General features: G+C 42.1%; 1 protein-coding gene and 1 non-coding gene across 3 annotated transcripts; one reads left to right on the top strand and one right to left on the bottom strand.

The window, feature by feature from the left end:
* Positions 1–284: 284 nt before the first annotated feature.
* IL13 (interleukin 13) lies at positions 285–3,042 on the bottom strand. Of its 2 annotated transcripts, none has more exons than XM_041764044.1 (4): positions 2,892–3,042; positions 1,820–1,873; positions 1,430–1,534; positions 285–1,070 (listed from the first exon to the last, which is right to left on the bottom strand). In XM_041764044.1, the coding sequence occupies exons 1-4, from the start codon at positions 3,018–3,020 to the stop codon at positions 966–968; spliced, it is 393 nt and encodes a 130-aa protein (XP_041619978.1). In that variant the 5' UTR covers positions 3,021–3,042; the 3' UTR covers positions 285–965. The 2 variants fall into 2 exon arrangements, with proteins under 2 accessions (XP_041619978.1, XP_041619977.1); XM_041764043.1 differs by having other exon boundaries at positions 285–1,073.
* A 10,810-nt stretch (positions 3,043–13,852) lies between these two features.
* Positions 13,853–13,960, top strand: LOC121496326. The gene has a single exon (XR_005989158.1). It is a non-coding gene; the product is annotated as a U6 spliceosomal RNA (small nuclear RNA).
* The last annotated feature ends 13,177 nt before the right edge of the window (positions 13,961–27,137 follow it).

The following is a 27,137-nucleotide window of genomic DNA, read 5'->3' on the forward strand; positions in this document are numbered from 1 at the left end:
GGGCCTGCTTACTTCCTTCATCCCAGGTCTTCTCCCTCAATCCCCCTGCACTCCTCCTTAGGCCGCCTCCTCCACCTGCCCCACTTCCCGGAGAGCTCCTCAGAGTCTTAGGAACCGAGGCCAGGGTCCCCACAGGCCAAAGTAAAAGACAAACATCATTAGGTCTCTTGTCACCATCTTTATTTCTGGCTTCCAGTTTGACAAAGTCAGTGAAAGAACACATTCAGTGACAACACCCTCCCCCCAACCCGCCCCGGCCTGGCCACACACACCAAATGCAGCCTTTTAGGCTACTCTTCTATATATTATTAACTCTTTGATAACATATTTTATTTCTTAACTTTAAATAAAAGGAAAAACAATAAATTACTGCTTGGCTGAGGGCCAGCTGCTGAGTGGCAGACAAGAGCAGCATCTCTGACCCTTTCTCCTGTCCCCTGTGTCGGCCCCAGGATCCCAGTGAGGTAGCAGAATTTTACACACAGTGCTTATTCCCAGGGACTCTCTAAACCCGAGTCACTGGGCCCCCAGCTCCAAGTCACTCCCTGTCCCCAGCACAAACAAAGACACTTGTTTAAATAACACACAATAATAAATAAGGCTAAGAAGAAACATGTCTGTGCCACTCCCAGGTACAGCAAGACCCCCTCCCACACATATCTGCCCCCACTGTAATGCTGCACTTTGCTCTGAGGAGGAGACAGTCATGGGATGCAGTGCTTTTCCTCAGCGTTGATGAAGTGCAGACGGAGGAGGGCCACCCGGCTGGGCCCCATGCACCAAGGCAGGGGTGGCCGGGCTCAGCTCCATGGAGGCAGGTGGTGCAGGCTGAGGTCCCAGCTGAGGAAATGGTGCTTCCCCCCCCCCACCTCCCTAAGAAATTTGTGACGTCGGAAAGAAAAATGAATCTGGAACTTAAGTGGTCAGGTCTGGGTCTACAGATAAAGATGCTAAGTTTTCATGCTTCATCTGAAATTTCCATGGCGATAAACTCCCCTTACATAGGTGAGCAGGTTTTTCACCAACTGGATCACTTCAATTTTGGTGTCTCGGCTGCGTTCACTGGAAATCTGCTGCGAGACAAAGAGATCAGCGTGCCGGTGTGACACCAGAGCAGAGAGGACCGGCATCTGCCAGGGGCTTTCCAGGAACTGGCTTACTGAATCCTCACAAAAGCCCCCATGAGGTGGGTACTGTCATTACCCGTATTTCACAGATGTGGAAACTGAAGCTCAGGTAGGAGTCTGGAGCCCTCAAGCTCAGGTCCTGGAAATCCCAAAGGGCATGTTCCTGCTGCCACAGTGGCCCCACCCCCAGGGTGGACGCTTGCCTTCGGGATGCTCAGCCAGGTTCCCTTGGAGCCCCCAGGGAGCACCCAGGGCTTGCCCGAGTGGATGCAGGGTTGGGGCTACAGGACAGAGGGCCTTACCCCTGCCGCGGGCTTTTGAGAGCACAGTGCTTTCAGCATCCTCTGGGTCCTTTGGATGGCGCTGCAGTCGGAGACATTGATGAGAGATTCTAGAGCCGCGCAGTACTGCGGAGAGAACACGGGATGTCAGGCCCTGCTGGGTGCCCCCAGCCCTGTGGCTCAGGCGGCACCTTCACTGGTCTTCATGGACCTCACAGGAGGTGGGGTTTGAGAGCCCTGACGGAGGTGGCTTTGGTAGTGGCAGGGGTCCAGATTGTGAGGGCTCTGGTTTGTGGGTATCTCATGAAGCTCGCTCGGCTCCCGGGGAGCCGTGTGCGTGAGGCTCAGAGAAGACAAGCACAAAACCTATAGCCTCTGCTACGTCCCTCCTCGCGGCCCCAGGGGCCTTACCATGCCGGTGGTCAGGTTGACGCTCCACACCATGCTGCCGTTGCAGAGGGATGCCTGCGGGGGCAAGACGAAGGTGAGCCCAGGCCAGGTCTCCAGGGGCTCCACCCCACAGGCATCCCCGGTGTGGTACGGAGGTAGGCCTGCCCGCCCCCACCCCAGTGTTCCTGAGCATCAGTTCCTGCTCCACATAGTAGGGGAGACCCATTGTACAGGGTCTTGGGGCTGAGAGAGAAACATTTGAGTGACACAGCCAGTAAGCAACAAGCCTTGTGTGAAGCTTTCTGTAGCCAGTGCAGCAAGACAGAGAACATCTGGCTGGTGAGTAGGACAGCCACAGGGAAGAGTCAGGACAGCATCGGGTGAGAGAGGAGCAGTGGCTGCCTCAGATGGGAGGCAGTGAGGGCTGGCGTACAGAACCCTGTCCTCTGAATTGGAAGACACTGCAGTTTGAAGCATGGGCACTGGGTGTCAGCCAGGCCTGGCATGAATCTGGCTTTTGTCAACTTTAATGAAGCTTCATCAGTCAAAGAGGGTCATTATACCTGCCTTTTGAGGTGGTTGGCAGTGGTGAAATGAGATGGAAAAGCACCCAGCACTAGGCTTGGCACACAGTCATTGCTCAGAAAGTGTGAGCCATCAGCACTGGGGACAGGAGCTGACTACCAGTGAATACTTCCATAAGAATGGATTTAACCAAAATGCTGTGAATAATGGCCCCATTATTCCATTCATATCCCGCTGGCAAATGCTAAGTAGTCCCAGGGGATGTGCTGGCCCCTCTCTGCTTTCCTCTCCTTGAACGAATGTGTAGGAGCTGGCCACGGCAGGCAGGGCCAGGCCAGGGGGACAGGTAGTCACTGGGGGCTCCACCAAACCCCTTTATGGGTCCACCCAAACTGTTGCCCCCCCATCCCCCTAACCTGGCTCTTCTCCCTCATGGCAGGGCCCATCCTGGTCCAAGGGGCTTCTCAAGACAGGGCCTAGCCTTCATGGCCTGAACCATGACCAACACCCTGCCTAAGAGTCACCCACTCCAGTGCCCTCAGACCTAGGACCTGCAGAAGGTACTCACCTGATTCTGGGTGATGTTGACCAGCTCCTCAATGAGCTCCTTGAGGGTTGGGGAGGGAGTCACAGGGCTCGGGGAGGCAAGGCCACCGAGGCAGGTGAGAGCAATGACCACAGTCAACCAGAGCGCCATGGAGCCCAGAGCCAATGCAGGAGGAGCGAGAGAGGAGCAGGCAGGTTGTAGGCTGGCCTAAGCTGAGTGGCTTGTGGCCTTGGCCTCTTGTGGCAGCTTTTATAGGCCAAATGATGACGCCTCCCACCCTGGTCTCCGCTTTGTCGGGTACTATCTAGAAACCACATCTTTACTCATCTTGATTTTACTTTGTGGAAAATCCAGCGTCGCATAAAGGAAAGAGTTTGATTTCTTGTGGACTTATCATTGAGAGGGGTCTGGAGCGCTTTCCAAGATATGGATGGGCTTGCTACAGGGGTAGGTAAGAGAGCCCTGAGTGCAGCCTGATGTCAGCCAAGCCAGCCGGAACTGCAGCAATTTTTATTGGTAACCACCTTCAGTGCCCAGCCCTGTCCACAGACCGTTTTGGGTCACCAGAGGCTCTCAGCAAACCGTGCTCTGAGTCTGCCAGATGTGGGAATTTTGGGGTTTTATTTTTTCAATGAACCGGTCTCTAATACTTGATTTGGATACAAACTCAAGCAGGATAAAAAGGGGATGCCTGGGTGGATCAGTGGTTGAGCGCCTGCCTTTGGCTCAGGTCCTGGGATCAAGTCCCACATCAGGCTTCCTGCAGGGAGCCTGCCTCTCCCTCTGTCTGTGTCTCTGCCTCTCTCTCTCTGTGTCTCATGAATAAGTAAGATCTTAAAAAAAAAAAAAAAAAAAGATAAAAAGAAAAGAGGGAAGTTCATTCTTTTTCATCCACCTGATTCCCTGTTGGCCCCACTGTGGGAAGGATTATAAAAAGTTTAGATTCACAGGTCTCCACAGAAAGATCCGGTCAGATTCTGGGATCCTTCTGGGACCTTTTCTCTTTAAAGTGGCTTTGATGATAACTTTGAGCATAGGCAGTGTAAACACTGAGTGCCCAACTCAGGCTTTTTCAGCCTAGGCCCATCCTGATGGGAAACCCTTAATGGGCCAGGTTGGCAGGAAGTGGGACCCAGCCTTAGCCCAGGTAGGAAAATGTAAGTGTTCCCACCAGTATCTGTGGGACAGAGCCTCCCCCGCTGGGGGACCCAGGTTTGTGCAGACTGAAGGCTGTGGAGGGAAGCTGCTGGGCCGGCGGTTCAGGGACCCCACTGAGCAGCCCACCCCTGCAGAGACACTGGCATACAGCCACTTCCCTGCTTCTCCCTCCCTTCTCTGGAAGTCCTCCAGAAACCCCTGCAACAGACACCGCATCATTTGCCTGTTGAGTACTGATGTCAGGCTGTCTCCCTCAGCCACTTCCTCCCCTAAACCAGTGTCTACCCCTCCAGGCCCCTTCTCTGCTTGCTCAGGCTCCCTTTGTCCTACTCTCAGTGAGGCTCAACCTCCTCACAGGGGGCTCCCCAGTGACGCTCCCGCTCCTGCAGCGAGGCTGCCCACCTTGCCCACCTTCTCTGCTCGCCAGACCCCAAGCTCCCAGGCCAGCTGTAGGCCCTGACGCCCCGAAGCCTGCCCCAGCCCCTGCCCCTGCCGGCCCCTCCTCCAGGGCCTGGTGTGCGGTCACTTGGCTGTACGACAGCCGCGTCTGGGTGTGGGCTGTGGGCCCGGGGCCTCCGCTGTAGCGGGAGGCTCTGTGCTGAGGGAAGGAGCAGGGAGCCGCCGTGGGATGTAGATGTCCCGGGCTCTGCGCCACTTGGGCCGAGGCCCCGAGGCGGGCGGTGGCCGCGATGCCCCGCGGAGATAGGGGCCGGGCCTTATGTAACGGCAGAGGCGGCCGATCAGCGGGATCCGCGGCCTCCTCCGCCCCGACGGCAGAGCCCGCCGCGCCGCCGCCCCCGCCCCGCCCCCGCCCCCGCCCCCGCCCCGCCCCCGCCGCGCCAGGTCCGGGCCGGCCCTGCCCCGGGCCCAGCGCCCCACGCGCGGCGCGCACCCGCCCGCCCCGGCCCGGCCTCGCCGAGGGCAGCGGGGCCGCCGTGGACGGGGCGCGGGGCCATCCCGGGCTTCAAGCCCGAGACGAGCCCCGCGGGCTCCGTCCGCGTCTCTCCTGACTGTGGGGCGGCTGCATTCACACCCCGGGAACCGTGTCCGCGCGCCCCGGACGGGCTGCTCCGGCCCCGCGCTCGCGTCTGTCCCCGGCGTGGGCGCCGGTCCCGCGGCGGGGCTCGGGCCGGGAGGCGGGGCCCGGGAGCCGAGCCGGCGCCCCCCCCCCCCCCCCCCCCCCCCACCGCGGAGCGGCGGTCCCGGGTGCCTCCCGCGCTGTTTCTACGGGAAAGCAGAGATCCCCAGGCGGTGCGAGCACGCGGTAAAGCTAGGAGGCGAGTTTTAATGATTTAACACATCTCACTTAGAGATTTTTATTTTTATGAAGGTTCTATGTGTGCGTGATCTAAGATAATCCGAGAGGCTGATTCTAAAAAACGAGCTTGGGGTATGAGTTCCCCGTGGGTCCTTTGCACTCCTGCAGGACTTGTGAGCGAGGCGCTAAGGGGTCCTTTGTTCCTCAGCATCTCTTGAAAGATGTTCGTACAACAAACAGCCCTGGACACAGGGCGCCTTCCTCACCCTCAGATGGCAGGCGGACCTGCTGGCCCTCCCGAGACGTGGCTCCCCTAAGCTCAGGCTTGTGTCTCCGCAGTGCAGCCCCCTGGTCCTAGGGGCCGTGGCCTCCGTGGCACCACGCTGAGAGAAGTGGGGTTCAGAGGGCAAAAGGGCGCTTCTGTCTCTGTCCTCAGGGCCTTGTGTCTTCTGCCAGCACCCATGAACTTGTTAGCTTGTTACCATGCAAGTTAGATAAAATCTCAGAGCCTCCAGTTGTTGACAGGCCAGCCATCCCCCTCCCCTACCTACCCCATTAGCCTCTTCTCCAGAGCAACCATGATTTGAACTGTTCCTTTTGGTATTTACCTCCTCCTTTCTAAATTTGATCTTTCAGGTGTAGGCATTTCCTGTGGTCTACGATGAATGTTTAATTCTCTTTCCTCTTTGCTGTTGTTCTTCCATTTGCTTCCTTCCCCTTTTCTCATCCCATTAGTACAGATCACAATTTGGGTCAGTCAGAAGGCATGTTCACCATTTGCATGATAATACCAATATAGGGATCCCTGGGTGGCTCAACCGTTGGGCATCTTGCCTTTGGCTCCTGGTGTGATCCTGGAGACAGGGGACCGGGTCCCACGTCGGGCTCCCTGCATGGAGCCTGCTTCTCCCTCTGCCTGTGTCTCTGCTTCTCTCTCTCTCTGTCTCTCATGAATAAATAAATACGATCTTTAAAAAATAATAATACCAATATATCCAAAGCTGGAACAAGTAGTTTACCGCGATTACTTTTATTTCCCCCTCAAAGCTTCTTTCCTCTGGAGTCAAGAATAGATTTTTCTATTTGCTTCGTTTTCTCTGTTCCTCTGTGATTTGACCTTAAATTCCTGGCCACTTAGATAACTCTCTTCTCAGCATATTTGGGTAAATGAGTTATTCTCACAATCTCATCTTCCCTAGAAAGTCGGCCCGGAGCCTGCTGACCTGCCCTGACTGACTGGACAGCACCCTCTGACAATCTGTGAAGGCTGTCATCCTGAGGTCTGCTGTCACCCCTGCCCTGGGACTTCCCTTCACCCCTCTCCTGTGCAACCCTCTGACTTTGCATGCCAGGTCTTCCTCTTTCTTGGGGAAACACATCCTAACAAGCACAGAATTTCAGGCAGGAAATAATTTTCTTTCAGAAGTTTTAATGCCTTTGCTTTTGCATCCTGTCTCCCAATACTGATGTTCAGAAATCCTCAAGCATTTGAATGCATATCTTTCTAACTGTCTCTCTGGAAATTTGTAGGACATTTTCTGGGCTCCCACGCTCCAAATGTTACAGTGATATACTTCAGGGTCTTTTTTTTTTTTTTTAAGATTTTATTTATTCATTTGAGACAGAGAGATACAGAGAGAAAGACAGAGCATGAGCAGGGGGAGAGCCTGAGGGAGAAGAAGCGGATGGCCCACTGAGCAGGGAGCCTGATGCAGAACTTGATCCCAGGACCCAGAGATCCCGACCTGGGCTGAAGGTAGACAGTTAACCATCTGAGCCACCCAGGTGCCCCAGGGTACATTTGTTTTCATCTATCATGTCAGATGCACAGTGGGCCCTTTTAAACTGAAAACATGTCATTAAGTTTTGGGCAATTTTCTTTCCTGAGAAAAAATTAAAACCTCTGTTATCTTATTTTATTTTAAAATATTTATGTAAAGTCATTGTTTAAAAAAAATTTTTTTTTTTAGGGACGCCTAGGTGGCTCAGAGGTTGAGTGCCTTTGGCTCAGGGCGTGATCCTGGTCTGGAGATCAAATTCCGCATCAGGCTCCCTGCGAGGAGCCTGCTTCTCCCTCTATCTCTCTGCCTCTCTCTGTGTGTCTCTCGTGAATAAATAAATAAAAAAAAAATCTTTAAAAAATATTTTTATTAGATTCACAGCAAAATTGAGCAGAAAGCCCAGAGTTACCATATACTGGCTCCTCACATACACAGCCTCCCCAATTTACCATATTCTCTACCAAAGTGGTACATTTGTTACTTCTGATAAGTCTCCAATGACACATCATTATCACCCAGAATCCATAGTTTACTTCAGGGTTGACTCTTGGTGATGTACATCCTGAGTTTTAATGAATGTGTAATGGCGTGTATCCACTGTTATAATATCATATGGAGTAGTTTCATTGCCTTCAAAAGTCTCTGTGCTCCACCTTTCCATCCTTCCTTCCCTCCCAACCCCTGGCACCACTCATCTTTTTACTGTTTCCATAGTCTTGCCTTTCCAAAATGTCATGTAGTTGGAAGCATACAATGGTTAGCCTTTTCAGATTGGCTTCTTACATTCAGTAATATGTATTTAAGTTCCTTCATGTCTGTTCTTGGCTTGATGACTCACTTCTTTTTAGTGCTGAATAATATTCTGTTATCTGGATGTACCAAGTTCATTGACCCATTCACCTACTGAAGGATACCTTGGTTGCTTCCAAGTTTTGGCAATTATGAATAAGGCTACTGTAATCATTGTGTGCAGGTTTTTGTGTGGGCATAAGTTTTCTCTTCTTTTGCATAAATACCAAGGAGATGTGGTTACTGGATCAGATGGTAGGAGTATGTTGAGTTTTGAGTGTCTTCCAAAGTGGCTGTACCATTTTGCATTCTCACTAGCAACAAATGAGAGTTCCTGTCAGTCAACGTGGGGCTCCATCTCACAATCCTGAGATCATGACTTGAGTCAAAATTAAGAACCAGACACTTAACCGACTGAGCCACCCAGGTGCCCCAGCTTCTCATTTCTTTCTTTTATGGATTTTGGTTCTGGTGTTATACATAAACAGTCATCAAACCCAAAGTCATATACATCATCTCTTCCATTATCTTCTAGAAGTTTGATAGTTTGTGTTTTATATTAGGACTGGGATCCATTTTGAGTTAATTTTTGTGAGATGTGTAAGGTCTATGTCTATTTTTTTTTTTGTATGTGAATGTCGAGTTTTAGTACCATTCATTGAAGATTATCTTTGCTCCAGTGAATTACCTCTGCTCCTTTGTCAAAGATCAGCTAACTCTATTTATGGGGGTCTGTTTCTGGGCTCTTTATTCTCTTCCTTTGACCTATTTGTCTAGTCTTTTCCCAATGCCATGCTGTCCTGATTACCATAGCTTAATAGTAAGTTTTGAGAGTGTCAGTTCTCCAACTTTGTTCCTCTCCTTCAATATTGTGTTGTTTATTCTAGGTCTTTTGCCTCTCCATGTAAACTTCAGAATCACTTTCTTGATATCTACAAAATAACTTGTTTGGATTTTGATTGGGATTGCATTGAATCTATAAATTAAGTGGAGAAGAACTGATATCCTGACAATATTGAGTTTTCCTGTCCACAAACTTAGACTATCTCTCCATTTATTTAGTTCTTTGATTTCTTTCACCAGGATTTTGTAGTTTTGGGGCACCTGCATGGCTCAGTGGTTTAAGCATCTGCCTTCAGCTCAGGTCATGATCCCAGGGTCCTGGCATCAAGCCTCACATCAGTCTTCCTGCTCAGTGGGTAGCCTACTTCTCCGTCTCCCTCTGCCTGCTGCTACCCCTACTTGTGTTCTCTCTCTCTCTCTCTCTCCCTGTCAAATAAATAAATAAATAAACAAACAAATAAATAAATAAATAGTTTTTAATAAAAGGATTTCATAGTTTCCCTTATATAGATATTGCACATATTTGTTAGATTACATACATATATATACATGTCATTTGGGGGGTGCTAATGTAAATAGTGTTATGTTTTGAATTTCAAATTCTCCTTGTTTATTACTAGTATACAGGAAAATGATCAGCTTTTGTGTAGCCTCGTATCCTGTAACACTACTATAATCACTTTTTAGTTCCAGATTTTTAAAATTGATTCTTTTGGATTTTGTTCTTAGATGATCATGTCATCTTTGAACAAAGACAGTTTTACTTCTCCCTTCCTAATCTGTATACCTTTTATTTCTTTTTTGTCTTATTTCATTAGCTAAGAATTCTGAGAGAGACACAGGCAGAGGGAGAAGCAGGCTCCATGCAAGGAGCCCGATGTGGGACTTGATCCCAGGATTCCAGGATCATGCTCTGAGCCGAAGGCAGACGCTAAACCGCTGAGCCACCCAGGTGTCACACTAAGTTTCTTTAATAGATATAACCTATTCACCTTTCTTCTTCTTCTTGTGTGAGTTTTGGCAGATTTATCTTTGAAGAAATTGGTCCATTTCATTTAGGTCATTAAATTTATGGGCAAAGAATTGTTCATTATATTGCTTTATTATCCTTTTAATATCCACGGGGCCTGTAGTAATATCCTTCTTTCACTTATGTTATTGCTAATTAATGTCCTCTCTTTTTTCTCTTAGTTAGCCTGGCTAGATGATTATTGACTTTATTGATCTTTTCAGAGAAACAGGTTTTGGTTTTATTGATTTTCTCTATTGATTTTCCCATCTTTAATTTCACTTATTTCTACTCTAGTTCTCATTATTTCTTTTCTTACGCTTACTTTGAATTTAATTTGCTCTTCTTTTTCTAGTTTCCCAAAGTAGAAACTTGGATGTTTGACTTTTTATCTTTCTTCTTTTCTAATATATGCATTTAATGCTGTAAAATTTCCCTTTAAACACTACTTTCACCACATCCTACAAATTTTGATAAGTTGTATTTTTATTTTAGTTCAAAATATTATTTAATTTCCCTTGAGGTTACTTCTTTGACTCATGTGTTATTTAGATTTTTTTTTTAAATCTCCATGTCTTGGGACTTTTCAGCTATCTTTCTGTTACTGATTTCTAATTTAATTCCATGAGGTAGGCAATTGTATGATTTCTATAGATGGTGTCCAGCTTACAGTGGTTTAACTTATGATTTTTTGACTTTATGATGGTGTGAAAATGATACAAGTTCAGTAGAAACCACACTTCAAAATTTCAATTTTGACCTTTTCTCAGCTTATCAATATGTGATATGATGCTGTCTTGTGATGCTGAGCAATGATGGCTGTATCTCACAGTCAACCACACAATCACAAGGGTAATTGACAGATATACTTAAAACCATTCTGTACTCACACAACCATACTGTTTTTTATTTTAAAGATAGAATCTGGGCAACCTGGGTGGCTCTGTGGTTTAGCGCCACCTTCCGCCCAGGGCATGATCCTGGAGACCTGGGATCGAGTGCCACATCGGGCTCCTTGCATGGAGCCTGCTTCTCCCTCTGCCTGTACCTCTACCTCTTCCCCTCTCTGTTTCTCATGAATAAATAAATAAAATCTTTTTTTAAAAAAAGGATAGTATGTAATAAATTACATGATATGTTTAACCATTCATTGTAAAATAGGCTTTGTGTTAGATAATTTTGCCCAAATGTAGACTAATATAAGTATTTTGAATACAGTTAGAGTAGGCAATGCTAAGCTATGATGTTCAGTAAGTTAGGTGTATTAAGTGCATTTTTGACATAGAATATTTTCAACTAACCAGGACATAACATTTTAAGTTGAGGAAGAGCTTTATTCTTATAAATTTTTAAAGGTGTGTTTCATGGCTCAAAATGGTGCTCTATCTTAGTGAACTTTTTGTGTGAGTTTGAGAAGAATGTGTATCCTGTTGCTGGATGAAATGGTCTATGAATGTCTTTTGGGTCGAGTTGATTGGTGGTGCTCTTGAATTCAACTGTATCGTTACTCATCTTCTGCTTGCTAGATTTATCCATTTCTAACAGAGAGGTGTTGAAGTCTTCAGCTATAATACTGGATTCATCTATTACTGTGTAATCTTATTAGTTTTTGCCTCATGTATGTTGGAACTCTGTTATTAGAGGCATACATATTAAGGATTGTTATATTTTCTTGAAGAATTGCCTCCTTTATCATTATGTAATGCCCTTTTATATTCCTGATGACTTTCCTTCGTCTGGAATCTGCTCTGTGAAATTATTACATTATTAATATTAGTATAGCTACTCTTTTTAAAATTAGTGTTATCATGGTACATCTTCTATATATTAACTTTTATTCTAGAATTGTCTTTATATTTAAAATCAATTTATAATTGGGCCTTGTTTCTTGACTCACTCTCACAGTCTGTAAATAATTGGTGCATTAAGGCCATTTGTGATCCAAGTTATTATTGATGTAACTAAATTCATATCTACCATAATTGCTATTGTTCCCTATTTGTTGTTCTTTGTCTTTTAAAAATTAATTAATTATTTATGTTAGAGAGCAGAGGAGCATGAGTGGGGGGAAGGGCAGAGGGAGAGGGAGAGAATCTCCAGCAGACTCCCCACTGAGTGTAGAGCAGGATGTGGGGTTTGATCCCACAACCCTGAGATCATGTCCTGAACTGAAATCAAGAGTTGAACACTTAACTGAGCTATCCAGGTGCCCCTGTTCTTTGTTTTTGTTTTTTCAATATGCATATATTTAAAGATGTTATTTATTTATTTGAGAGAGAAAGTGAGAGAGCACAAGGGGCCAGAGGGAGAACCAGATTCTATGCGGATCAGGAAACCTGATGTGGGGCTCGATTCCAGGACACTGGGATCATGACCTGAACTGAAGGCAGACGCTTAACCAACTGACCCACTCAGGTGCCCCTCCTTTGTTTTTATTGTTGTCAACTACCCTTTGTCTGCCTTTGGTTTTAACTGAGCATTTTATATTATTCATTTTTCTCTCCTTTCTTAGTATATTAGTTATACTTCTTTTTAACTCTTTTTAGTGATTGCTCTGTAGTTGGCAATGTATGTTTACAACTAATCCAAGTACATTTTTTAAAATTATTATTTATTTATGATAGTCATACAGAGAGAGAGAGAGAGAGAGAGGCAGAGACACAGGCAGAGGGAGAAGCAGGCTCTATGCACCGGGAGCCTGACGTGGGATTCGATCCCGGGTCTCCAGGATAGCGCCCTGGGCCAAAGGCAGGCGCCAAACCGCTGCGCCACCCAGGGATCCCCCAAGTACATTTTTAAATGACACTCTACTGCTTCAAGGGTAAGGTGAATACCTTATAATAACAAAATAATCCTGATTCCCCCTTTCCATCTCTTGTCTTGTTGGTATTCATTTAACTTGTATGTAAGTATGCTTATGTATGTACATGTATATTTATATATATTTACATATAAATATAAGTAATCAAATATATGGTTGCTATTGCTTTAAACAGATTGTTATGTTAGATTAAGAATAAGAAAAATAAATGTTTTTATTTTGCCTTCACTATTCCTTCTCCAGAGTTCTTCCTTTTTTTTTTTTTTTTTTAAAGATTTTATTTATTTATTCATAGAGACACAGAGAGAGAGGCAGAGACACAGGCAGAGGGAGAAGCAGGCTCCATGCAGAGAGCCTGACATGGGATCACACCCTGGGCTGCAGGCAGCACTAAACCACTGCACCACCAGGGCTACCCAAGTTCTTCCTTTCTTAGTGTAGATCTGAGTTTTGTCATTTTTCTTCTCTAAAGAATTTCTTTTTTTTTTTTTTTAATTAGCATTTTTTTGCATGGCAGGTCTACTAAATTTTGTCTGCTTGAGAAAATCTTTATTTCTCCTTCAGTTATGAAGGATAATTTTACAGGGTATAGAATTTTAGGTTTATGGGAGTTTTTTTTCTCTCAAAATGTAAAATATTTCACTTTGCTTTCTTTTTTGCCTGCCTGGTTTTTAAAGAAAAGTAGGTATAATTCTTTGCTCTTCTATAGGTAAGGTTGTTTTTTTTTTTTTCCTTCTGAGGTCTGTTAGGATTTTTTCATAATTTTTTTCTGTAGTTTGAAAATAGTATGTCTGTGTGTATTAGGGTGGGGGCATTTTTCATGCTCAGTGGTCTCTGAGCTTCCTGGATCTATGGTTTGGTATGACATTAATTTGGAGAGTTTCTCAGTCATTTTTTTTTCAAATGTTTCTTCTCTTCTGCTTTTTGTCCTTCTGGAATTTTGATTATGCTTATGCATAATGGTAGTTGTTCCACAGTTCTGGATATTTTCATTTTTTTTTCTCCACCCAGACTTTTATTATCATTGCTTTTCAGTTGTGGTGGTTTCTGTTGAAAAATCCTCATGCTCAGAGGTTCTTTTCCTTTGCTGTGTGCAGTCTATCAGTAAGCCTGTCAAAGATTTTTTTTTTTTTACTACACTTTTTTTGAGCTCTAACATTTCTTTTATTGTTCATTCTTAGAGTCTCCATCTCTCTGTTTACCCATTACTGCAAGATGTCTCCTTTGTCTGTCAGAACCCGCAGCATCTGGTTTTTTTTTAAGATTTTATTTATTCATGACAGACAAAGAGAGGCAGAGACACAGAGGGAGAAGCAGGCTCCTGTGTTCGCTTCGGCAGCACATATACTAAAATTGGAACGATACAGAGAAGATTAGCATGGCCCCTGTGCAAGGATGAGAAGCAGGCTCCCTGGGAGGAGCCCGATGTGGGAGTCGATCTCCAGTTCCAGGATCACGCCCTGAGCCTGAGACAGACACTCAACTGCTGAGCCACCCAGGCATTGGGAACCCTTAGCATCTTAATTGAAGTTGTTTTGAACTCCTAGTCTGATAGTCTCAATGTCATGGCCATATCTGAGTCTGGTTTCCAGGCTTGCTCTGTCTCTTCCAACTGTGGTTTTGGCTTTTTAGGTTGTCTTGTCATTTTTTTCTTGATAGCCAGGCATACGTACTAGGTAAAAAGAACTACTGTAAATTGCCCGTTAGTAACATGGTGGAAAGGTGTGTCAAGGAGGGAAGTATTCAATAGGCCTACAAGGAGCAGGACTTACTACTCATAGTCAGCCTGTGAACTTCACACATGCTTCTCGGTCCCCATGCATCTTATGTGGGACAGGATGGCTAGAATGGCCTGGAATTAGGTTTTTTTCCTTCTTCCACTTGGAAGGCTAGAGCCGCTTGGAGCTGGGTATTTCTCTTTTCCCAAGTCAGTTACACTCTGATAAAACTGCAGCAGGTTGGGCTTTGATTAAATAGTTTCTCCTGAGGGCAGACCTTGTAAAGAAGAAATAGAAGGCTCTGGCGTATTTCAGGATGTTACATTTCCCTTACCCCTGCTGGAAGCACAAGATGGTTGTTCTCTTATATTCCACTAAGAGGAAATAGTGAGCTTCTGGAGACAAAACTCAGAAAAGTATGAAGCCCCCTGATGACGGAGCTTCTTGGATTTTGATCTCTCAGGCTTGACAGTGATGAGCCTCCAGCAGTTCCTCATTGAGAGTTCGAGTTTCCCTACCTTACCACTGGTTCCTGCAGAGTAATTTTATTTTTACTTCTGATTTTGAAGTTCTAATCACATGGCTCAAAAATCAAAACTGTATAAATGAAAAAAATTCAGTGGAATGCCTCAACCCCCCTCACAAATAATTGGTTTTATTAGTTTTCTGGTGTATCCTTTCTGGATTTATGTAAATATCAGAAACTATGAGCATGCAGTTTGATTTTGCTCTCCTTCCTGCATATGACATAGCATCCCCTACACCTTTTGCATCTTGCTTTTTCTCAGCTATCTTTATTAAGATCTTTCTCTATTCACACATTTCTTGGAATATTTTTGAAAATAATTTTTATGACTTTTTTTCTCTGCATTTCTTCTCTTCCCTCTTATTGGAACTACTTTTTTTTTTTTTAAATTACATATCTCCTAGTGTGCTCTTATTTTCTTTTTTCCCCGTATGTTCCATCTAAAAATGTTCTCTCCTCTGGGATATTTCTATAAGATGGGATCTCCCATCCCAAGGTATTGTGCTCTTTTTGGAATGTGTCTCTGTGTGTCTAATAGCACTGTGTTCTTGTTTCATTGATGGGATGTCTTAGCAATCTGTGAATTTTACTGATAGTTTTTTTCTTTTTTTTTAAGTTTCTCTCTTCATAGGAAGTCTATTTCCTTCATGTTTTTTCTTTTTAATTTAATTTGATCTTTTTTCTTTCATGTTTTCTTTTTTCTTTCATGTTCTTTCATGTATTTCCTTGGATCAGGTGATCCTAAATTCTGTGCTCATATTTAAGAGTCAGAGGTACTAAGAGCAGATTGAAGCCAACAGAGAGAGAGAGAGACAGAGACAGAGAGAGAGAAAGACAGAGACAGAGAGGGAGGGAGAATGTGTATAGAGGTGGGGGGAGTTCACCATAGAGCAACTGGCTTGTGTTTATCCGGGGGACCTTCCATGCCAGCTTCATTGGGCCATTTTTTGACAGGTTGGCAGATTCCCCAAAGAAGAATCTCCCTGTCTCCAGGCTGGGCTAACAGCATTTTGGCAGCCAGGGGCAGGTGGGGCATGGGGGACCTCAGCATCTGCTAATTATTCACTTAGTGCCCTAATTTCAGCACAAGTAAGCAGCCAGATGCCCTCTTCAGAGAAAAAATACTTCTGTCTTCTGCTGGAGTGGAGGCCTTCAACTTTGAGGAATGGAAATGGGGATCAAACTGCTTTTTTAAAAATTTTTATTTATTTATTTTTTAAAGATTTTATTTGTTTGTTGTTTGTTCATGAGAGAGAGAGAGAGAGGCAGAGACACAGGCAGAGGAAGAAGCAGGCTCCATGCAGGGAGCCCGATGTGGGACTCGATTCATGGACCAGGATCATGCCCTGAGTCAAAGGCAGACACCCAAACGCTGAGCCACCCAGGCATCCCCGAACTGCTTTTTAAATCAAGTTTCAACCTATTTTCAGCATTCCTCATCCAGAGGTGCTTGGTCTTCTGCCATTGCCTGAACATGTGGGGGCATCTCTCCATCAGTATAGGCCTCAACAATCTGCAGCTGGTTTAGGATTTCCTTTTCTTAAAAAAAAAAAAAAAAAAAAGGATTTCCTTTTCTTAGTTTAGCCAGACTGTCAGCCTGTTGTCATTCTGCTTTCCACCTTTTAAAATGCTCTTGCTCGGGGGATCCCTGGGTGGCTCAGTGGTTTGGTGCCTGCCTTTGGCCCAGGGCTCAATCCTGGAATTCGGAATCAAGTCCCGCATTGGGCTCCCGGCATGGAGCCTGTTTCTCCCTCTGCCTGTGTCTCTGCCTCTCTCTCTCTTTCTCTCTCTCTCAATGTGTGTGTCTATGATAAATAAATAAATAAATAAATAAATAAATAAATAAATAAATCTTTAAAAAAACACAAAAAACAAAATTCTCTTGCTCTTGTCTTTTTCTCCCTTTTTCATGGGTTTAATAAACCTTTAAAAAATTTTACCAGGTGGGAAATTACACATCTATTCACTGACTTGACTTGGAATACATGTTTTCAACATTGTGCAGAATTTGTGGAAGGGATCAGCCATGAGAAGCAAACAATAATCTTTGTACCCCTGGCACAAAGAGACCTTAGTATGTAGTAAAAGTCCTTTTCTCATGCACATTCATATTTTGTTACAAACATGGGACAGTACATAATGTAATTTTCACCACCTTTTTCACTTAGAATATTTCCCATGTAAGTATTCTGCACTTTAAATAATTACACAAAAATGTTACTGTGTGAAGTGTAGATATGCAAAGAAAGAAAAATACCCTGTAATGCCAGCACCCAGAGATAATCATCACTGCAATGATAAGTACTTTCTCCCTGAGCTAAAAGTGAAATCTTGGGGCACCTGGGTGGCTCAATCAGTTAAGCATCTGCCTTCCGCTCAGGTCATGATCCCAGAGTCCTGGAATTGAGCCTCGCATCAGGCTCCCTGCTCAGTGGGGAGCCTGCTTCTCCCTCTGTCTCTCCCCTCTTTCCCACCTCCCTCTGCTCATGCTCTCTCTCTCTCTCTCTCTTTCTCTCTCTCAAATAGACATATAAATAAGTAAAATCTTTAAAAGTGAAATCTTTGCTTTAAGTATTCAGCCTCGTATGGGAGACATATTTTAAAATAATTACAGAAACTTCACACAACAACTATAAATTCATTAAGTAAATGTTTATTGTATGCTTACTATATGCCAGGCATTAAACAAAACAGCACAGACCTCACCTTCTTAGAGATCCATTCTAGTAGGTGGAGACAGATACATAGATAGTATGTCATGTGGCAACAAGTGCAATGAAAAAGAAAAAATGCAGAGGACAGGCAGAGGAGATATTTTATGCTCTTCTATATGGGATGGTGAGGAAAGTTCTCCCTGAGGTGTTACTTGAGCAGAGACCTAAAGTACCTGAGGGACTGAGAATGCAGATCACAGGGAAGAGGTGTCCATGCTGAAGAGCAAGTGAGGAGTCTCTGCAGCAGGAGATCTCCCAGTGTACTGAGGATTAGCAGGGAAGCCGGTATGGTGGGACGGGGTTATCCAAAAGCCTGGCATGCCATTGTGAGGATGGGCTTTCAGATGAGTAAACCAGAGGGCCACTAGAGGTTTTGAGCAGAGGAATTACATGACTTGATGTGCACTTTGTTCTTTTTCAGAAGAACTTTTTATTTTGAACTAGTTTTAGATGTGTAGAAAAATTGCAAAAATAGAGAGAATGTCCTTATTTCCCCATAGCCAGTCTCCTCTAATGATAAGATCTCACCTAGTCATAGAGCAATTACCAAAGACAGAAAAATTGACATTGGCTTATTATTATTATTTTTAAAAATATTATTTATTTATTTGAGATAGAGAGTGTGTGCGCAAACAGAGGGAACCCAATGCAGAGCTCAGTCCTAGGACCCCGGGATCGTGATGCTTAACCAACTGAGCCAGCCAGGTGCCCCTTGCCTGAAATACGTTTTACCATGGTGTTTGCCTAATGCTGACTTTTCAGTTTCCTTCTTTTCTTTCACAAACATAATTTGTAGACAAAACTTGCCTTCGTCCCTCTTTATCTAATGAAATACTTGTTTCCATCAGTATGACCTTTAACCCCAGTCCTTTGGGATCTAGACCCTGAAGTGGAATTGTTGGATCATGTGATGATACCCTTTTGAAGTCTGTGAGGAATTGCCAGAGCGGCTCCACCATCTTGTGTTCCTGCTAACAGGGCACAAGAGTTTCAGTTTCTCAATATCCCTGTCAACATATTTTCTGGATTTTTTTTCTAGCCATCCTAACAGATGTGAACCAGTATCTCATTGTGATTTTGCTCTGTGTTTTCCTAATGATTACCAGCGCTGAACATCTTCCCATGTGCTTTTTGGCCATTAGATTATTGTATGGGTTTTTATAGCAGCATCCTGTCAGTACTTTACTGAGTACATCTTACTCTCTTAGTTGGTTTGGATTGCTGTTAAAAGAAGTACCAGAGACTGGTATTTTTAATATCAGCAAGTTGCTTGAACAAAAATTTATTTATCACTGTTCTGGAAGATTAAGGCACTGACAGATTCGGTGTGTGGTGAGGGCTGGTTTTCTGCTTCATAGATGGCCTTCTTGCTGTGCCCTTACATGATAGAAGGAGTGAGAGAAGCACTGTGGGATCTCTTTTATAAGGGCACTAATCTTATTCAGGAAGGCTCCATCCTCATAACCTAATTACTTCCCAGAGGCCCATGTCCAAGTACCATCTACTTGGTGAATAGGTTTCAACATATGAACTTTGGGAGGCACAAACATTAAGTCTCTAGTAGGAAGTTTAGGTTATTTATTCAAGATTTTTTTTTAAGATTTTATTTATTCATGAGAGACAGAGAGAGAGAGGCAGAGACACAGGCAGAGGGAGAAGCAGGCTCCGTGCAGGGAGCCCGATGTGGGACCTAAGCCCCTGTCTCCAGGATCACACCCTGAGCCGAAGGCTGACAGTCAACCACTGAGCCACCCAGGCGTCCCTCTTTTTTCTTTATAAACATAGGCATTCATAGCTATGCATTTTCCTCTATGCATTGCTTCTGCTGCATTCCATATGTTTTGGGTGTTGTATTTTCATTTTCATTCATCTCAAAAACTCGTTTCCCTTGTAATTTCTTTTTTGACTCATTATTTACTTGAAGTCTGTTTTTTATATTTCCATATATTTGTGACTTTCCTAAGTATCTATTATTGATTTCTAATATCACTCTGTTGTTGGAGAACATACTTTTGATGATTTCAATCTTTTAAAATATATTGAGGCTTGTTTTATGGCATTATATATGGTCTATTTCAGGTAATGTTCCATGTCCACTTGAGAAGAATGTGGAATGTTCTAGAAATGTCTGTCAGTTTAGTTAGTTTACAGTATTGTTCAAGTCTTTTATTTCCTTGTTGATCTTCTATTTTATCCACAATGGAAAGTGGGGTATTGAAGTCTGTAACTATTACTGTCAGAACGGTCCATTTTTCCTTTTTATTCTGTCAGTTTTTTGCTTCATATATTTTTATATTGTGTATCTGTCATTAGTTGATGCATGTTTATAATTCTTATGACTTCCTGATAGATTGACCTTCTCATCATTGTAAAATTCCACTCTCTATCTTTTTAACAATTTTTATCTTAAAATCTTTTTTTTTTTTTCATATAGTACAACCATTCCATATCTTTTGGGTACTGTTTGCATAGTATTTCTTTTTCCATAATTTTATTTTCAACCTATTTGTATCTGTGAATCTAAAGTGTGTCTCTTGTAGACAATATATAGTTGGGTCATATCTTTTTTTTTTAATCCATTCTTCTAACCTCTGTTTTCTAATTGGAGTGTTTAGTCCATTTACATTTAGTGCAAATATAGAAAACATATGATATATGTCTCCTATTTTTCTATTTGTTTTCTGTTGGTCTCATACATTTTTTTTTTGTTTTTCTTAGTCCTCCATTACCAGTTTCTTTTGTACTGGGTATTGTGTTAGACATTTCCTAGTACAACATTTTAATTACTTTGTTTCTTTTGCTTTATGTTTTTGGGGAGGGAGCCAGTTATTTTCATACTGGTTCCTCTGGGGATTATGAATTAACATCTTAACTTAGATGAATAGCAACCTAATTTGTATTTCAAAAGCTCCTATATAGCTCAGTCCTTTCTTCTTTATACTATTATTATCACATGAATTACATCATAAATTATAAGCCTATCAATACAGTGTTTAAAATATTTTGTAATGTAGTTATCTTTATTTTTATTTTTATTTTTTAATTTTATTTATTCATTCATGATAGAGAGAGAGAGAGAGAGAAGCAGAGACACAGGCAGAGGGAGAAGCAGACTCCATGCAGGGAGCCCGACATGGGACTCGATCCTGGGTCTCCAAGATCACGCCCTGGGCCAAAAGCAGCACTAAACCGCTGAGCTACCCAGGCTGCCCTGTAGTTGTCTTTAAAATCAGATAGGAAGACAGAATTATAAACCAAAAGACACATACTTTTATATTACCTATATATTTACCTTTGCTGGAGATCTTTAATTCTTCATGTGGATTTAAGTTTAGTTTCATTTCAAACTAAAGGATTCTTTTAGTATTATAGGGCAAGTCTACTTGAGACAAACTATCTCAGTTTTTGTTGATCTAGGTATGTCTTAGTTTCTCTTGTTTTTGAAGAATAGATTTACTTGATATTGAATTCTTGATTGCAATCTTCTTCAGCACTTTTAGTTTGTCATCCCACTGCCTCTAGCCTCCACTGTTCCTAAGGAGAAATCAGCTATATTGAGGCTATTTTGCTGCTTTCTCTTGCCACTTCCAAGATTTTCTCTTTGATTTTTTTAAAAAGATTTTATTTGTTTATTCATGAGAGAAACAGAGAGAGAGAGAGAGAGAGAGAGAGAGAGAGGCAGAGACACAGGCAGAGCAGAGAAGCAGGCTCCATGCCGGGAGCCTGACGTGGGACTCAATCGCAGGTCTCCAGGATCAGGCCCTATCTGGACTGAAGGCAGCGCTAAACCGCTGAGCCACCTGGGCTGCCCTCTCTGATTTTTGACACTTTGTGATGCATCTAAGTGCAAATTTCTTCCCATTTATTTGTTGTTGTTGTTGTTGTTTAGAGAGGAATATGGGGGCAGAAAGAGACAATTTTTTAAAAAGATTTTATTTATTCATTCATGAGAGACACACAGAGAGAGGCAGAGACACAGGCAGAGGGAGAAGCAGGCTCCATGCAGGAAGCCTGCTGTGGGACTTGATCCTGGAACTCCAGGATCATGCCCTGAGCCAAAGGCAGATGCTCAACTGCTGAGCCACCCAGGCATCCTGAAGAAAGACCATGCCCAGTGCAGAGCCCAATGGGGGGCTCAATCTCACAACCCTGAGATCATGACCTGAGTTGACATCAAGAGTCAGATGGTTAACCAACTGAGCCACCCAGGTGCCCCTCTTTGAGTTTTTAAATATAAGAGACGTATAATTGACATATAACATGTATTTAGTTTCAGGTGTACAACATAATCATTCAAATTTGTATATATTACAGAATGATCATCACAATCAGTCTAGTTAACATCCATCACCATACAGTTACAATTTTTTTCTTGTGATGAGAAATTTTAAGATCTACTCTCTTCACATCTTTCAAATATGCAACACCATATTATTAACTATAGTTACCATATTGTACCTTATATCTGCATAACTTATTTATTTTACAACTGGAGGTTTCTACATTTTTTTAAAAGGATTTTATTTTGTTTTATTATTTTTAATTTTATTTTTTTTAAGTAGGCTCCATGCCCAATGTGGAGCCCAGTGCAAGGCTTGAACTAATGACCCTGAGATCAAGACCTGAGCTGAGATCAAGAGTCAGATGCTTGGGGTGCCTGCGTGGCTCAGTCAACTCAGTGTCCAGCTCCTGATTTCAGCTGGGATCTTGAGTTCAAGCCATCTGCATCACCCTTACCCATTTTACCACTCCCCTAATCCCCACCTCTAGAAACTACCAATCTTAGCTCAGTTTTGTTTTTGTTTTTATTTTTTAGATTCCACATATAAGTAAGATCATACAATATTTGTCATTCTCTGACTTATTTCACTTAGCATAATGTCCTCAGTCTACTTATATTGTCTCAAATGGCAAGATTTATTTCTTATTTATGGCTGAATAATATTATAAGATTCTGGGGTGTGTGTGTGTGTGTGTGTGTGTGTGTGTGTGTGTAGCATATGTTTTTAAAAGTTAACTTACCTGTCAATGGATGTTTAAGTTGCTTCCATGTTTTGGCTATGTTAATAATGCTGCAGTGAACATTGAAGGTACATATACTTTTGAGTTAGTATTTTAGTTTTCTTCAGAAAAATGTCCTGAAATGGAATTACTGGATCATATGGTAGTTCTATTTTTAATTCTTTAAGGAACCTCCATACTGTTTACATAGTGGCTGTACCAATTTACATTCCCACCAACAGTGCATAAGGGTTCCTTTCCTCCACATTCTTCAACACTTGTTATTTCTGGTCTTTTTGATAATAATCATTCTAACAGGTATGAGGTGATACCTTATTGGAGTTTTGATTTGCATTTCTCTGATGGTCGGTGATGTTGACACCTTTGCATGTATCTGTATGTCTTTGAAAAACTATCTGGTCTGATCTGTCCATTTTGTAATCAGACTGCTTTGGGGTTTTTGCTACTGAGTTGTCTGAGTTCTTTATATATTTTGGATATTAACCCTTTATCATGTAAGTGATTTGCAAATACTTTCTCCCATTTGGTTTCTTTTTCATAGTGTTGATGGTTTTCCTTGCCATACAGAAGTTTTTTAGTATGATGTAACCCTGCTTGTTTATTTTTGCTTTTGGTGTCAAATCCAAAAACTCATCGCCATGACATATAAAAGAGCTTACTCCTTATGTGTTCCTCTAGGAGTTTTAGGTTTCAGGCCTTACATTCAAGTCTTTAATCCATTTTGAGTTACTTTTCGTGTGTGATGTGAGATAATGGTTCTGTTTTATTCTTTTGCATGTGGTTGTCCAGTTTTCCCAGTGTCGTTTGTTTAGGAGACTTCTCTTTCCCCACTGTATATTTTTGGTTCCTTTGTCATGTTAATTGACATATATGCATGGGTTTATTTCTAGCTTCTCTATTCTGTTCCATTGATTCAAGTGTCTGTTTCTGATCCAATACCACATTGTTTTGATTACTATGTCTTTGTGATATCATTTAGAATCCAGGTGTGTGATGCCTTCACCTTTGTTCTTTCTCAAGATTACTTTGGGTATTCAGGGTCTTTTGTGGTTCTCTACAAATTTTAGGACTGTTTGTTCTATTTCTTTGAAAACTGACATTGCAGTTTTGTTAGAGATTGCATGAATGTGTAGATTGCTTTGGCTAATATGGACATTTTAACGGTATTAATTGTTCCAGTCCATGAGCACAGACTAATTTTCCACTTAATGTCCTCTTTGATTTTCTTGCATCAGTGTGTTAGAGTTTTCAGAGTACAGATCTTTCGCCTCCTTGGCTACATTTATTTATAGATATTTTCTTCATTTTGGTACAATTGTAAGTGAGATTATTTTCTTAATTTCATATTCTGATAGTTTATTAGTGTGTACAAATGTGATAGATTTGTGTATATTGATTTTGTACCCTGCAAATTTACTGAATTTGTTTATTAGTTCTAGCAGTTTTCAGTGGAGTCTTTAGAGTGTTTTTTTTTCTCTCTCTCTCTCTTTTTTAAAGATTTTATCCATTTGTTTTACAGAGAGAGAAAACAAGAACAGGGAGAGTAGCAGACAGAGAAAGAGGGAGAAGCAGACTTCCTCCTGAGCAGGGAGCCTGACACAGGGCTTGATCCCAGGACCCCAGGATCATGACCCGAGCTGAAGGCAGCAGTCCAACCTACTGAGCCACCCAGGTGCCCCTAGGGTGTCTTATATATGATATCACATCATCTGCAAATAACAACAGTTTCATTTCTTACCATCTGATTTGGGTTCCTTTTATTTCTTGTTTAATTTTTCTGGCTTGGATTTCCAATATTGTGTGGAAATAAGTGGCAAGAGTGAGCATCCTTGTCTTGTTTTTGATTTTAGAAGGAAAGCTTTCAACTTTTCACTGTTGATTATGATGTTAGTTATGGGTCTTGAGTTTATTCATTTTGGAGTTTGTTCAGCTTCCTGGATAGGAAGATTGATGTTTTTCATAAAACCTGTGAGGTTTTTGGCTACTACTTCTTCATGTTCTTCCTGCTTCTTTCTCCTTGCTTTTTCTGGGATTCCCATTATCCTTGGTAAACTGAGTATGTTGGTATACCTGACAATGTTTCACAGGTATGAGTCTCTGTTCATTTTTCTGCATTATTTTTTTCTGTTTCTCAGACTGAAGTAATCTCAGTCTCAGGTTCACTCATTCTTTCTTCTCTCATTTCAGATCTGCTGTTGAGCTCTTCTAGTGTATTTTTATTTCAGTTATTTTATTTTTTGAACTCCATAATTTCTATTTGGATCTCTTAAAAATAACTTCTATCTTCTTAATGGTATTTTTTATTTGGTGAAAGATAATTCTCATACTTCAGTTCTTTAGACATGGTTTCCTTTAGTTTCTTGAACATACTTATAATAGCTGATTTAAAGTCTTTATCTGGGCTTCTCCAGGAACAGTTTTTATCAATTGCTTCTTTTCCCTTTACTATGCATGGATCCTATATTCCTATTTCTTTGTATGTTTCATAATCCCTTGCTGTAAACTGGACTTTTTATTTGTTTGTTTGTTTTAGAGAGAGGAAGAGAAAGAGGGGAGGGGCACAAGGAGGGGGAGAGAATCCTAAGCCTGCTCCACAACTGGCACGGAACCTGACATGGGGCTCTATCTCATGACTCTGAGATCATGACCTCAGCCAAAATCAAGAGTTGGATGCTTAAGCAATGGAGCTATCAGAAATGCTCTGGAAATTAGACATTTTAAATAATATAACTCAAGTCTGAAAATCAGGGCATTTGTAAATGTTGATGTTTGATTTTACTGCTGTTTGTTTCCTGGGTAATTTTGTTTTTGATTTGATTCATTTGGTTCCTTTCTTTTTTTTTTTATGAGTCTGGGTAAAGATTTATCAACTTTGAGTTGATAATAGTCAGCTCTTGGTTTCATTGATTTTTTTTACATTTGTCTATCTTGTCTTTGAGGTAGACCTATGTCTCTATAAATTTCCCTCTTATAGTGGCTTTTGCTTTGTTCCAAAGATTTGGACCATTATGTTTTCATTTGTATTTGCCTCCAGATATTTACTTCCTATTTGATTTATTCACTGACTCATTGGTTGTTTAGAAGTATGTTGTTTAGCTTCCACGTGTTTGTGTCTTTTCCTGTTTTTTTTTTTTTCTTATAATTGATTTCTAGTTTTATACTGTTGTGGCTGGAAAAGATACATGATATGATTTCAGTCTTCTTAAATTTATTGAGACTTGTCTTTTGGCCTCATGTTATCTATCCTGAGAACATTCCATGTACACTTGAAAAGAATGTGTATTTTGTTGTTTTGGATGGAATGTTCTGAATATATATAAAGTCCATTTGGTCTAATCTGTTGTCAAAGACACTGTCTCCTAGTTGATTTTATGCCTGGATGATCTGTCCATTACTGTAAATGGGGTGTTAAAGTCACCTAATTATTATATTACTGTCCATTTTTCTCTCTTTTATTGGGGGAGAGGGCAAAGGGTGGGAGAGAATTTTTTTTTTTGATGGGAGAGAATCTTAAGTACCCAAAATGCAGCCTGACTCGAGCCTCTATCTCACAACCCTGAGATCATGACCTGAGCTGAAATCAAGTCAAACACTTAAACGACTGAGCTACCCAGGTGCCCCATTTCTTTATGTCTGTTAATAGTTGCTTTATGTATTAAGTGCTCCAATGGGACAAATATATTTATGCTTGTTATATCTTTTTGTTGGATCCATCCCTTTATCATCCCTTCTTGTCTCTTGTTACAGTCTTTATTTATTTTTTAAAATATTTTAAAATTTAATTTGAAAAAGCAAGAAAGAGAACACAAGGAGGGTGGGGAGGGGTAGAGGGAGCGGGAGAAGCAGGCTTCCTACTAAGCAGGGAGCCCAATACATCATGGGACTCAATCCCAGGACCCAGAGATCATGACCTGAGCCAAAGGCAGATTCTTAAACAACTGAGCCATGGGTGCCCCCAGTCTTTGTTTTAAAGTCTGATATAAGTCTTGATATTCTGGCTTCTTTTTTTTCTTTCTTCCATTTGCATGGAATATTTTTTCCATCCCTTCACTTTCAGTTTGTATGTGTCTTTAGGTCTGAAGTGAATCTCTTGTAGGCAGCATGGAGAGGCATTTTTAAAAATCCATTCTGTCTTTTGATTGGAGCATTTAGACCATTACATTTAAAGTAATTATTGAGGAGATCCCTAGGTGGCTCAGTGGTTTAACACCTGCCTTTGGCCCAGGGTGCGATCCTGTAGTCCCGGGATCAAGTCCTGTGTCAGGCTCCCGGCATGGAGTCTGCTTCTCCCTCTGCCTATGTCTCTGCCTCTCTATGTCTATCATAAATAAATAAATACATAAATCTTTTTAAAAAAGTAATTATTGGTACTTATTGCCATTTTGTTAATTATTTTCTGGTTGTTTTATATTCTTTTCTGTTCCTTTCTTCTTCTCTTGCTCTCTTCTCTTGTGATTGATGAACTTCTCTTGCTCTCTTCTCTTGTGATTGATGAATTTCTTGAGCGTTAGACTTGGCTTTCTCTTTATTTTTTGTGTATTTATTATAGGTTTGGTTGTGGTTACCATGAGGTTCATATATAACATCCTACATATATAGCAGTCCATTTTTAAAATTTTTTATTTATT

The sequence above is a fragment of the Vulpes lagopus genome, chromosome 7 (genome assembly GCF_018345385.1).
Source record: "Vulpes lagopus strain Blue_001 chromosome 7, ASM1834538v1, whole genome shotgun sequence".
Classification (NCBI taxonomy): domain Eukaryota; kingdom Metazoa; phylum Chordata; class Mammalia; order Carnivora; family Canidae; genus Vulpes; species Vulpes lagopus.